Below are 14184 nucleotides of genomic sequence, written 5' to 3'. Positions count from 1 at the left end.
TCTCCACTGTCTGCGCGGTCTGCAAGCCTGGTGCTGCGCGCTGAGCAGGGCCGGGAGGACAGGGTGGCACAGGGTGAACAGGAACTTTCAGACAAAGTCGAGAGAACACACATGAATTTGAAAATAAACAAACCAGACAGACAGACCCACGTTTGGCAAAAAGACGTGGAAAACAAATGGACAGACAGAAGCAAGGTAAGGAGTGGGAAGGCAGGAAGTATACCTTGGGCTGACTGGCCGAGGGGCCGCACTCCCTCCTCCCTGTGCCCCGGGCAGGAGAGGCAGGTAGACCGACACTGCCTCTTTTGGCCTCACTGAAGATTGAGAGACCTAGGCAACATCTACAGGACAAACTAACAGAAAGCGACTGAAGAGCCCTTTGAAAGGCTGGAGGATGTAGCTCCCGAGAATTCTAGCTGCCCCCTGCAAGCCTTGCGGGGCTGAGTGTCTGGAACCTGTGCCTCCCACAGGGCTGATGGAGAATGGCAATCCACAGGAGCTAGTGGCCTTCTGACACCTCCAGCCACTGCGCTGAGCGAGTAAAGCACTGGACCCATGAGGTGGCTGTTCTGAAGGTGAAACAAGTCTTCATTCCAGGGCGTGATTAAGAGGATTACAAACACAATGTGGAGCACAGTCTCGAGTGGAGCCGGGAGGGAACTCTGACCTAGCCTGCTCGGGTCTAGAGAAGTTGTCCTCGGAGCCCGAGAGTGAGTGCACACAGTCGGAGGAGGCCAGCGCTCACAGCGTGATGAACACGGTTCCTTTATAAGAAACGACCCCGAGTCAGAGTTTAGTATCATGAGAAGAAATCGGGGACATGCCTTCAAATCACACCCTGATCAAATCTAAAGTTAGGGCTCCAGGGAGCAAAGTCACCCTCGACCCCTGACCTCTCCCTGGGGATCCAAGTCTAGTGTGCACAGTGAAACGGGTAACTCAAGACTGACTGGATCACAAAGCGTATTTGCTAGCCGACAAAAGTCAGCTTCCAGACTCCTCTCTGATCCTGACTTAAACACGTTTCCTCCCGAGAAGTCTGGATCCTCTCTGGAACGGCTCAGGCCATCCGTCCGGGACCCTCAGAGAGGTATTGTTTGTCTGCCTGAAACTCGCTGCTGAGGGAAGCAAGCTCAGGCCACCCGACACGGGTCCTGTGCACTCGTGGCGGAGGGGCCTGGAGAGGCCACATAAGGTAAAGGCGGACGTCTGCTCCTGTCTTCCTATCCTGATCTTCTCCCTCACAGCAGGGGTTGCTCTTTGCAAAAGGCTCAAGGACTCTGCCGGAGCCTTCTCACTTCTCTGGGCAACTTGCTGCCAGCATCTTAGCACACCCTATGCCTTCTTCCCAGGAACTGCCGGGCCGTGGATGGGGAGGACCAGGGTGAGAGCAGGGGTCAGAGCAGAGGGACGGTCTCCCACCAAGTTCAGGTTCAGCAGACTGCCACTCACCAGGTAAGCAGACCTCAGAGCACAGCTTATTGTCCAGTGCTTTCACGCTTGCGATGTCAAAGTCATTGTTATTGTCATACTCCATACCTAGAAATGCGCTTGTCCTCTGGCCTGTAACGGAGTTAATGCAGTTAGAGAGGGGCTGCATTGTCCTCTGCTTTGCTGTCCTTAAAATAAAAATCTTAAGGATGGAGACACACAAATCAAAGCAGATGTTAAAAAAAAGACGATAACTAAGTGGGTAAAGAGTGGACAATAAAGGCATCAGGCTGGGTGGGTGTGTCTGCGTTCTTGAAGCTATCCTGCTCTGCGTTCCTAGCTGGCCCCTTTCCATCCATTGTTCTGCAGGGAATAAGTCAGGTCACCGAGGAGGGCCGTGCATGGAACACAGGCTCGGCAGGAACCACTGCCGAGGGCAGCGCTGTGCCAGAGGGAGGCCGCCGAGAACAGGGCTGGCAAAGCTGCCCCCGCCCAGGCCTGTGTCTGTCTTTGGTGCGGGGCGGGGGTGTTTATGACCATAAGGCTCTGCAAAATGAGTCAATACGTAAGACAACAGTTAAAGGTCTCTGGTTTCCTAGTTTTGTTTATTAGATGGGAATCACCACGTTTACAGAATTGAGATTTACTCCTGTGTGAGACTTATTTTGTAATTTTGAGTATGTTTTAAGTGACTGACATTTAAGAGGGGAGGGGAACGTTTTAGAACTTATTTTTTCAAGCTCTTCCCTTTTTTCTGGGTGAAAGGGAGAGGAGAAAGGATAAATCCGCCATGGAGGCTATGGCATGTCAGGGGAACAACCCACAACCTACATGTTTTAGGACCAGATATTCTATGGGGGAAGCAACACAGAAGTGACTCTGGAGTCCTGAGCACTGAGCCAACGACCCTCCGAGACCCCTCTCAGGCTGGGGGGCACAGCCTTATCGTCATCCTTGCCCTCAGCCGGCCAGGTGGGAATTGTCAGGTCACATGCACACGCTGGACCTCCCCAAGCAGCAGCCAGTGCTAAAGCAGAAGCAACTAGGCTAACATCTGCAGACAGGTCTGCGTCCAGGCTGGGCCCCGAGTGCTTTGGAGGTGCCCTCCACGGGAGGCGCCCCAGAGCAGCAGGGGGAGCGAGTCTGGTTCCAGGAACACCTGGGATTTCCTTCCTGGGGTGTTTCCCAGCCCCTCTTCTTCCTATTTCCTTTCTCTGCAGGCTGTTCCTTCCCTGCTAGCTTTACTGGAAACAAAATCCTTCCAGTAAAGAATTAAGGCCTGGATAATGGTAAAGCAATCATTACAGCAGCCTACAGAACACTTGCCTGAGCTGAGCTGCTAAAGGAACGTGTGTCTGCTGCCTTGGCTGCCCCTTTAATGTGTCTGCTGGCTCCGAAATCCTGTTTACAGCAACATCAACCATTTTCTCAACGGCAGCAAAACCAAACCGACCGCCAAACAGTCCTTTCTCCCATGTGGAAGAAGCGGCTTTCTGCTTCTGCTAACTATAGGGGCTGCTAAAGTGGCACCGCGGGGCTCAGCTGAAAAGCCTTGGCAGGAAGGGGGCGAGGGGAGGTGCCCAGGAAGCTTCAGAACCTACTAAATGTGCCCGCAGAACCGTGTGTATCTTCTGCAGCATCCTCATCCTGACATCCGGGCCTCTGTGTCCCAGAAAGAGCTGGGAAGGTCCCTGAGACCGTCCGGATATCCTGCTTTGATATGTTATCCAGAAGACAGCCTTTCCCCGACAACCACGCGCTGAGCAGAGCCGCCGAGTCACACTCACTCCCCCGTCTTTACCCTTTAAGAAGCACCCGGGAAAGGAATGTAAGAGGGAGCAAAGGACCAGGTCTTTTACCGTCTTCCTGAGTGGGGGATCCATCCTCTTCCTCCGGAACGTCATTTCCCTAGGACAGAAGAAAGACGCTCTGAGTCTCAGTCAAATGAGTCCACGGATGGGCTGACGACAGAACTGACCATCCTCCCGGTGTCTACCTCCAGGTCTGCCTCAGAAGTATCACTTCCCACCCAGGTTCAACATGCCTATGAGGCTGGACCCTGGCCGACTAGACTGTGCTCAGGAAGGCATGCTTGGCCAGTAGGGACCAGGTGTGAGTCACATTACAGATGAAGACTCAAAGTGGTCTGCCAGGAATACCCTGGTTATAGCTTAGCTGACCATAAAACTTCCAGAAATCCGTTAGGATCCCAAGCCCTATCCAAATACTCCTTTGAGACTCTCTGGCTCAAGAGAACGTTCCCGTGCCCCTGTGAGCTGGGTGCTCCCACAGCACTTCCCACACCTCCATCAGGGACTTCCGGCACTGCCATCCTGTCTCCCCCTGGACCAGGCTCAGGCAGAAACCATGTTACTCATGCCTTCACGTCCCCAGTGCCAGGAAGTGTCTGCAACAGGGGCACCTTGTGTCAATATTCACTAAGTGAATGAAGGACACATTCTCCAGGTCTAGGGTCTGGCATAGGAGCCCTGGTGGTGCAAACAGTTAAGCACTCACTCAGCTGCTAACCAAAAGGTTGGTGGTTTCAACCCACCCAGCAACTCCACAGGAAAAAGACCTGGCGATCTGTAAAGATTACAGCCTATGAAACCCTATGGGGCAGTTCTACTGTCACATGGGGTCGCTATGAGTCGGGATCGACTCGACGGCACCCAACAACAACAACAGGGTCTGGTATGGAAGTTACCTCAAACTCGCCTCGTGCCTATCAGTGCAAACCACAACGAGGGCGCCCTCTGCTGTCCTCCGGTATTTCTCCAACAGCCCCTGGACTACAGTGTGGACTGCTCTTGCCTCCACCTGTCCCCCTCGGCCTAATCTAAGCATGCCTCTTAGGAAGACTTCAAGTCACAGCTCCCCAACCTTAGTTCACCCCAACCAATGCCAGGAGCATGGCCGTCTCCACTGGGGCTACCTCTGCGTCCTGCTCTTCGGCTGGGTGGCCAACAAAGTTGACATCTGGAGATTCCAGTGGCAACACCTGCAAGACGAAGACCAAGGGCACAATGACCATCACAGCTCTTCTCCCAAGCTCTCCTGACAGCAGAGAGCCCAAGCAAGCCCGACACGGCTTCCGTTACAAAACTGGTCCCAAAGGGCTAAGACAATATTCCTAGATCAGAAGAGTCCACAGAAGGGATTCCTGGAGTGGATGACTGTTACCTTGCTCTCCACGGCACTCCTCAGCCCTCTGCAGAGACCCTGGCAGACCCCTTACAGGGAAGCAAGGTGATTCCTGGATTTCTCTCTTACCTCTCCTTCCTCTGATGGGGCCCTCCTGGCAGCCTGGGGGGAAGGGAGAGCCTCTCCCTCTTCTTCCGGGCCAGGGGGGATGTAGGAGCCGCCGGACATGGAGGAAATGGTGTCGGTGCTGATCTGGGAGTGCTGGCTCTGGGAGGACGCCATGGACATAACCGACTGGGCCAGGCTGCTGCTGGCGGGGTCTTTGGAGACAGGAGTCGAAGGGAACCCCGCGCATCAGTACCAGGCAGGAGACTGGCGTCACACGGTTTCTGTAAGCTTAATGGGGAGGAGCGCTCTGTCCCTGCACGCAGGCAGCCAGGAGCAGTGCCCTTACCTTGCCCTATCTACAAAAGGTCTGAGATGAAAGCGTTTCCAAGATTCTATGTTTCAGAGCTCAGAACCAACCTCAGGAACCAGGGTTTTGTTTTTCCCAGTCATGTTACAGGAAAACCTTACGGCAGGGCGGGGTAAAACCCAGGACTCTCCCGGCTCAGACTGCCCTCTCATCTCAGGAGAGCAAGCCTCCCTTCCCTCTCACATGGGGCCACTTCAGTCATGCTCCCAAGCCCACCGCTGCCCGCTCCCTCAGGTACCTTCTGGGGAGGAAATGGTGGAGGAGAGAGGGGTCCCTGTGCAAGAGGACTGATCAACGGCTCCAGACGAGGACAAGGTCAGATTCTCACTTTCTGGAGTATCACCATATTCCTGCGGGGTGGGGGACACCAACGCAAGTGTGAGGAGGGAGGGTGTGAGGGAAGGGCTCGGGTAAGGATGAGGAGGAAAGGGGGTGCTGGGAGCTTGGGGACTGAGTGTCATGCAGAGCCCAGCCGGCTGCTCTTCTTTCTATCATCCCTTCATCAGCCCTGGCCTGAATCACGCCTCCCAGGGGACGAGCCAACTTCAGTCAGCACATCCTGCCTGAGGCACAGCAGCTGCTGGGGCTGCACAAAGCCTGCGGCTCAAGTGACACAGGTCACCCAGCAGCTGCGACATGGGGACACCCAGCAGCATCAGCAGGGTTGGTGTCACCCGGTGCAGTAACTAATGGTGTCACCCCCCCCATGCTAATTACCACAATATTGTAGGTGAAACACCAGAAAATGTGATAAAATCAGCAACTATAAAAACACCAGTAGCAATGAAAACAATAGCGCATGCTCGTAGTGCATGCAGACGAAACCACGTGACTCAAAGTGTTGTTGTAACTGGGTACTAATGACAGCTCTGACCGGAGAGCATTAGAAGGTTCAAAAAGTAAGAAGTTATAACTAACTACGGGGATATTTTTATAGGAAATAATAAATTTCTGCTAAAACTCTGCATAAAAATTTTACAGACAGTCATTTTGGTGTCACCCCCTCTGACAGTGTCACCCAGTCTGGTCTGCACCCCCTGTACACCCCAGTGATGCCACTGGGGACCCCCCAGGTTTCCCCAGGGTTATGAACTGCTTTCCTTCTGAAGACAAAAGAACAGATGCCACAGATGCCAGCAGAGCGCCCCCCCTGCTAGGGTCGCCCCTTGGCCGTGCGTTGAGTTCAAGCTCAGTCCATCAAAAACAGACACCACGTAGCCTCCCCAACCACACCTTCCGTTCCTGATCCTGATCCCCACCTGTCAGTCACCTGGACAGAAAGCCTCAGTGCAGACCCAGGCAGATGCAAAGTGGGGTCGGTTCTATCTCTAAACCCATTCCTTTTCTCCAGGCATTCTTTTTCAGCCTAGCTCAGACATCAGCTCTTGTTTGGTGAACTGCTTCCTGTCCCTGGTCTGTCTCCTGTCCAATCCCCTCCCGCCTCTGTCAGGTGGGCCTCTATGAAGGAAGGCTCTCCCCATATTGCTGGCCTGCTCAAAGCCTGGCTTCCTGCTCTGCGCCTGGGCAGGTACCGTCCTCTGCCTGGAACGTCCCTCTCGCCTTTCTCATGTCGAAACATTTTCAAGATTCAGCTCAACGGCTACTCCTCTCTAACACTTTTTCTGATTTCTTCCACTTAATAGACTCTTTCCCATCTCTGCCACAGCACTTTATTGTCCTTGCTGTGAGTCCGCTTATCATTTTCTATAGTTAAAATTCATTCATTCAACAAATACTTAAAACCCAGTCGCTGTGGAGTCAGTTCTGACTCATGGTGACTCCTCAGGAGAACTGTGCTCCGTAGGGTATTCAATGACTGATTTTTTGGAAGTAGACAGCCAGGACTTTCTTCCAAGGCACCTCTGGATGGACTCAAACTGCTAACCTTTCAGGTAACAGCTGAGCGCATTAAATGTTTGCACCACCCCGGGACTCCGGTAACAAATATCTACTGAGCAGCAACTATGTGCCAGTATGTGGGTGGTATTCACGGACAGGTCCTCCACCCTACTGGGCCATGAGCTCCTAATGACAGGAACCATTTGATTGTCTTTGTATGCTCCACTGTACCTCGCCTTTCAGAGAACCCATTGCCGTGGAGTCGATTCTGATTCACAGCGACCCCACAGGACAGAGTAGAACTACCCCACTGGGTTTCCAAGGAGCGGCTGCGAGATTCAAGCTGCTGACCTTTTGGTTAGCAGCCAAGCTCTTAACCACTGCGCCACCAGGGTGTACAATAAACCTCTGGTTAATAAAATCTGTGAGGGACGCACGGGTAGAAATCCCAGGCTTTTTCCACTCCGCCACACTGGCCTCCCAGCGGCCTCCTTGGGGCATCCAGAACACCTTCCCTCAGACTGTTTCCCTTGCTCTTCCTTGATGCCTTGAAGGCTCCTCCCTCAGGCGTCAGCACAGCTCGCTCTCTTACCTCCTTGGTCCCCTTCTCCAGCCCGCCCTGACCCTGACACTCCCTTATCTAAGCACCATCTGACACACACATTTTCTGCTTACTGTCTTTGGTGCCCACCCCACCCCAATTATCAAGAATACAAGCTCCATGAGGGCGGGCATTTTGTAGTTCTCACTGCTCCTGTTCTCAGCACAGAGAATGTTGTTATTAGCTGCCACTGACTTGGCTCCTGACTCATGGTGATCTCATACACAAGACGGGAAGCCCTCACTGACAGACGGGTGGTGGCTGTGCATGAAGGTGCACTGGCCGGGAATCGAACCAGGTCTCCTTCATGGAAGGTGAGAGATCTGCCACTGACCCACTGCTGTCCTCTAGCACAGAGAACAGTGCCTGGTAAATGACACAGGCTCAATGCCTTGCTGAGTGACTGAATCTAACCAAACCTTTGCTGCTACCCACAGGGTGTTAGAAAGGTGTTTGATGAATGAATGAAAGCAGAGGACCTGATGAGACGCACAGGTTGGAGGACAGTGCCCGGAGCCCAACACCTGAGAACGGGAGAAAGATGCACATTACTTCTCTGAGATATTGTGCAGACCGCCTCCGAGAGAGGTGCGTCTCAGACTCGCTGCAGGAACGCTCGTCTTCCTCCTCATGCAACACAGAAGAATTCTGGGAAACGGACCTGTAGAAGCCGGGGAGGGGGAATTAGCTGTATCCAACACCCACTGAAAGACCAGAGCTTCACCTGTACTCTCACTACACGGACGAAGAGAGCAGCCGGGGGGAATTAAAGGGAAAGCCAAATCTTAAGAAGGACAGGGAGGTGGGAACCAAGCACTGGAAATGGACTCAGGCCCCTTCTGGGTGTCAGAAGGTCTCAGTTTTAGCTTTAGCTCCTTCAATAACTTGCTGTCTGCACTTGGGGAAAAACACTGCCATTTTCAAGATCTCAGTATTTTCATCTGTAAAATAACTTCCTTCATTGTACCACAGAAATACTATGATTTGTGCTTAATTGGACTTAAATGTTCAAGATCACAAGGTTCCTTCAGCTCTCAGACTAAGCGATGCCCTCCAGGGCCTGAGTGACCCTCACAGTGCTTCCCCTGTCCTCAGTGCTTAACCTCCTCTTCCTTTCTACCCCCATTAAAAAAAAACACATTTTAAAGAGATTTGCCTGATCTGTATTCTCCTAAGTACCCATGTACCACCTTATTTTCCTGTCTTCAGAGATGGGATCCCTTCCCCTCCAACAGCTAACCTCAGGTCTTCAGTGGGGCTGAGAAGCTCTCAGAAGATCCCAAGGGCCTACCAGGCCCTGGGGGTCAGGATGTGAGCCAGCACTGAGGGAGTGAAAGATGGGCTGAAAGTATCTCACAAAGAATTCCAGGGTCAACGTTGTTGAGAGCTGGCACTCACTTGGAGAGGCTCTTTTTGAGCTTGAGTCCCTGGCTGCTGCAGTCTGACAGGCGGTCGAGCGGGGAGAGCGTCCTGACAGGGGGCAGATGACCGTCACTGCCATACGAAGGCAGCATTCCTGAGAGGTGGCTGTCTCCAAGCACGTGAAGTGGAGGGACCGCTGGGGATGGTGTGAGCGGCCCGTTGAGGGCCTCTAGAAGAGATACGACTTCATAACCTGGTGGAACGTTCTCTGAGGACTGGGGAACCAGAGACAGGGTGAAAAATTAATTAAACACTCTTCTTCTCGCGGCATGCTCGTGTTTCTTACTCTATACTGGAAAAGTGTTTTCTTTTACTTCTGGTCTGGGTGCTGGCGAGGAAAGCTTCCGTACTGGAGGCAGAGGAAAGATAAAACGTCAAAGACTGCATACTCCTAGAGCCTGCTGAAGGAAGAACTTTTTCTTAATGTTTATATTTTCTGATTACGATAGAAATATATGTTTATTACCGGGAATTTGGAAAATACGTACAAGGAAAAAAAATCACCAATAATCAAACCACCGAACAACGATAACTTTGGTTAACATTCTAGTGCGTTTTCTTGCAGTTTTTCCCTCTGTACTGTTTACATAGTTATGATCCATCTGTAAATAATAATTGCTGATTTCACCAAACATTAATATTTTTATTTCTGAAACCTCTTCATATATGTCCTCTTTTCACAGATAACGTAAGTTTCCTAACTGTTCTATTATTGTTGCTGTTGGGTGCCGCTGCCTTGATTCCCACTCATAGCGACCCCACGTGACAGAGCAGAGCTGCCCTGTTGGGTTTCCTAGGCTGTGATCTACAGGAGCAGACTGCCAGGTTTTCTCTCCCGTGGAGCGGCTGGTGGATTCGAACCGCCGAGCCTTTCGAGCACTTAACCATCGCGCCACCAGGGCTCCTCCTGTTCTACTCGTGCTGGATATTTAGTTTGGTGCATTGTTTCCTATTGTAAACAATGCTTTGATGAACATCCTTGTGCATATATCTTTTTTTTCCAGATTTTTTTGCTTGGTATTAAATTTTTCGACCTTAGATTATCAGGTATGGATTTTTAAAAAAATACTTTATTGAGTTTTTGGTGAAAGTTTACAGAGCAAATTTAGGTTCTCATTTAACAACTTCTACACGTATTGTTCAGTGACGTTGGCTGCATTTTCCACATTGTGTCAGCCCTCTCCATATTTCTGCTCTGGTTGTTCTGCTTACGTTAATCCAGCTTCCCTGTCCCCCTGATCTTCTAGGTACCCCCCATGCTTTGGGGTAAATGTTGACCGTTTTGTCTCATACAGATGATTTTTTTTTTTTTTTTTAAAGGAGCACAGTACTTACGGGTGATACTGTTTATTTTATGAGCCAATTTGTTAGTTAGCTGAAAGGTGACTTCCGGGAGCAGTTTCAGTTCAGGGTTTAAAGGGTATCTCAGGGCGATAGTCTCGAGGGTTCCTCTAGTCTCGGGATGAATATATATATTTTTTCCTTTTTTCGCGATGGATATTTTTAAGGCTCTTGATATATATAGCTGTTTTTTCGGTCTGTCTTTTTCCCTGCCCTAAAGCAACCTATCGAGTTATACTCCTACCAGCAGTACCAAGTGTCTATCTCACTGTTTCTCTGCCAGCATGGAGTGTCTTTAAAATTTTTTCTAATTTGAAAGGCGAAAAACGGGATCTCGTTTTAATTTGCGTTGTTTTTGTTTTTTGTGTGGCTGGACCTCATTTTTATTACCAGCTATGCTTCTTTTGAGAATTTGTTGTTCACATCCTTTGCCCACTTATCTACTGTTTTATTCATGTTTTTTATTCATATGAGCTGTCAATGGTATTAATTAGCCTTTCCTCTGACATGTATGTCATATATACTTTTTAAAAAATCAATTTGTTGTTTTGCCTTTTAATTTTGGTCGCTTTTCGATTTCTGAAGTTTAAAATTTTTTATGGAGTGAAATTTACAGATTTCTTTCCTCTTTGTCTGTAGTTTTCCACTGCTTTTAAGTTTCGAGAGGCCCCTCCATCCAAAGTGAACTAAATAGTCATCTATAATTTATTCTAAGTTTTCAGTGTTCTGCTTGGTTTTTAATGTAGTTAACTAGTTACTCCCTCCGGAATTTATTATCTGGTAAGGAGTAAAGTGCTAAACTGATTTTTCCTCTTTAAATAACTAACAAATTATCCCAAGACCATTTACTGAATAAGAGCTCCCTTCCGTGGTGGGTTAATCTGCAGAAGGCAGTATCTGCTGTTCTGTCACTGCCCAGCTCCGAGGCTAGGCCCCAGCACTCTCCCTCACACAGTGAAACTGAGTCATTTCATCGGCTCAGCTCTCAGCCGGTGAAACCAGGAAATGAGAGAAAGAAAAACAGTTATCTTCTTCAAGGATTCAGATAAAGATAGTAAATTGTACTCAAATCCCAGACAACCATTCCCTTGTTTCTGCTTGTGGGAGTTTCACAGCCAGACCCCCTGGAGTGCACACTGTCAGCAGAAGGCTCTAGAAATGGTAAATATTAACTGGACACTGGGGGCCCAAGGAGGAAGAGGGAGGCTTAGTGACCAGTATCCAATCTTCCACTGTAACACCGGTTGGTTCTGACACCACAGGATCTCAGCCGCTCACCTCGGTGCGCCAAGGTTGTGTTACGTGCTACAACGTCACACGAAAAAGGAAGGAAAGGTGACAAAAGGCAGCAAGGAGACTACAGAGCATTTGCTTCCCAGGGGGTCGTGGTTCTGAGCCCAACTTACTGACTGCTCTTCAGAGTCGGACGTCTGGGATGAGATGATGGGGTTAAAGCCGCCTGGGGACAAGGGGCCCAGCTTTTTCCTCATGGCTCGGATCTGGAGCAGTGCCCGGAAAGCTGTGAAGAAGAAAGAAGCAATCAGGACATCCTGATGCAGGAGAAGGATGAATAAGAACCCAGACAGAAGCCAGGAGGATCGCTCCTCCCAGGCATGCACCGCTTTGCCAGAACCCAGCAGCGGCCTGCGTCTCAGTGTCTGCAGACACGTGGCCTCACTCCCACCCGCGGCATCCGGTGCTTACGGAGCCGGCAGATGGGGCAGTTGTTGGCCTGGTAGCGCAGGGTGTCTGCACAGGTGTTACAGAGGCAGAGGTGGCGGCAGGGCAGGATCAAGGTGTCCCGGACATCTGAGAGACACACCACACACTCGGCGCTGTTATCACTCACTTCGTCCTCAGCCACCTGCCAGGGAAACAGAAAGTTTGCCAGTGGCACAAAGACCTTCACGCCACACACTCTACTGACAAGGCAGCCTGGCTGAGGAGCTGAGGCAAGTACTACGCACAAATCTTACATTTACATTGGACTTTACAGTTTACCAAGTGCCTTCACATACTGAGTTTCACTGATTCTGGGGAATGGTTACGGGAAGCTGGGAGGCTGGGACTGGCAAGCTCACCATCTAGGGCTCAGCTCTGATCTGCTCTGACAGTCTGAGCTGAAGGGACCCAGGAGACCGCAAAGCTACAGGTGGAGGGGCAATGAAGGAACCCTGCTGGCAAACTGAGCTGAAAAGAGCACCCCAAACCAGCTCCCAGCCTATTTTTGCCAAAGTGAACGAAGTATAAACCATCTGAAATGAGGAACAAGAAAACACCCTCCTGGGACCTAACTGATTCCAGAGTTTGCACACGAAATTCCTAGATCCTGGCTCAGAACAATATGCAAGGACAGAGTCCCTGGGTGGCGCAAATGATTAACGCGCTTGGCTGCTAACTGAAAAGTTGGTGGTGGTTCGAGTCCACCCAGAGGTGGCTCAGAGGAAAGCCCTGGAGATCTACTTCCAAAAAATCAGCCAACAAAAACTCTGTGGAGCCCAGTTCTACCGTGACACGCATGAGGTCAGAGAATTTCTTACTCTGCCTCCAAGGAAGAGCTCATTTGGAATTTTGGATAAAACCCACCTTAGAATCTTGTGTGTTGTACTTGTTTTCAATTCCATAGATCTCCTGGAGGAGGTAGCTGACCCCATCTACCTGGAGAGCGGACAGAAAAGGTCAAGGGCAGGCTGGCCCTACTGAAAGGCAAGAGTGGGAACACTCCCTGACCCTCCCTGGGTAACCAAGGACTACTGACTCACAATGGAAAAAAATCAAAGGCCTGGACAAGCAAAGGGTGCTTTTCTTTACTTATGTTTTCTCTTTGAGAGAAGAAAATAACCCGATGTTTAATTCATCCACCATTATGTTCCACAGGGACCATGAAACTTCACCAAACAATAAAGCTTGTACTGCAGCCCCTATCATGGCCTGCTGAGAAAGGCAGAGACTGGAAACAGGGACTGATTGTTTGCGTTTGCATGTGGTAGGCAGTGGAGTTACAGGTAATTTTTTTCTTCATTTTGCTTATCTGAATTTCTAATCTGTATACCGTAAGCATCAGCTATGTAATAAAATTTATGCTTAGACATAACAATAAAAGCAGGACCCTTAGACACCCTTCAAACTTAGAACTGAACACACTCCTGGAGATCACATCACAGCCGAACAACAGACAGGCCTGTAAAGTGACCAGCAACAATGGAGAGGAATGTGCACCTCAGCGCAATCAACCATATGAGACCAAAATGGCGCCATCTGCCCAAAGGCAAAGTTCAGAAGGCAGGCAGGGGCAGGAAAGACGGGCGACTAGAAACAGGGAACCCAGGGAGGGAGAGAGGAGAGTGCTGGCACATGGTGGGGACTGCAACAATGTCACGGAACAAGCCGTACATAAATTGTTGAATGAGAAACTAACGTGCTCTGTAAGCACCTAGACCACAATAAAGTGTCATAACAAAAAAATAAAGGCAGGAAAAAAAAAAGAGACAGAAAGATGATGTGGGCAAGGAAAAAGAGAGGGAGGGAAAAATGTAGAAGCAAAAAGAGACAGCAAGATCTTGAAGCAGTGACCAATTCAGCCCTGGGTGGTCCACCCCCGCAAACACGCAGCAAAATCGCCGCTCTTGGGCATCTGTTTCCTAAAACCCAATGTCCAGTGCCCCACCCCTCCCACCAGCCTGGGACATATCGGTGCCAAAGTTGGCTCTTCCCTTGTTTCCTTTCGGCGAGCCAACTCCTCTCATCTGCCCAGCCTCTGAGCCTACTGATCCCCTCCCCTAAGACCTAGCCTCTCACCGACTTCAATTCCTACTCTCCAGTTTGAAAGTCATTGCTAACGCCAGTCTTGCAGCAAGAAGACAGATAAAACATTTCCCTTCAGCCATCCTACCTGTCTCAGTCATCTGGTGCTGCTTTAACAGAGATACCA

The 14184-nt window shown here is 50.3% G+C and overlaps 1 protein-coding gene across 1 annotated transcript in view; it reads right to left on the bottom strand.

The window, feature by feature from the left end:
• The window catches only part of RNF157 (ring finger protein 157), a 16754-nt gene extending 4643 nt beyond the window's left edge, over positions 1-12111 (bottom strand). Inside the window, exons 1-9 of the mRNA XM_023729230.1 lie at positions 11958-12111; positions 11660-11772; positions 8889-9127; positions 8043-8151; positions 5289-5400; positions 4705-4895; positions 4367-4432; positions 3291-3339; positions 1453-1563 (exon numbers count right to left, since the gene is read on the bottom strand). Of these exons, the coding sequence (XP_023584998.1) occupies positions 1453-1563; positions 3291-3339; positions 4367-4432; positions 4705-4895; positions 5289-5400; positions 8043-8151; positions 8889-9127; positions 11660-11743 (961 nt within the window). The 5' untranslated portion in view covers positions 11744-11772; positions 11958-12111. The remainder of the gene's footprint in view (positions 1-1452; positions 1564-3290; positions 3340-4366; positions 4433-4704; positions 4896-5288; positions 5401-8042; positions 8152-8888; positions 9128-11659; positions 11773-11957) is intronic.
• Positions 12112-14184: the final 2073 nt, after the last annotated feature.

Source organism: Trichechus manatus, unplaced genomic scaffold (genome assembly GCF_000243295.1).
Source record: "Trichechus manatus latirostris isolate Lorelei unplaced genomic scaffold, TriManLat1.0 scaffold00028, whole genome shotgun sequence".
NCBI classification, from domain to species: Eukaryota; Metazoa; Chordata; class Mammalia; order Sirenia; family Trichechidae; genus Trichechus; species Trichechus manatus.
Note: the sequence above shows the minus strand (reverse complement) of the source record. Positions and strands in the feature narration are given on the sequence as shown.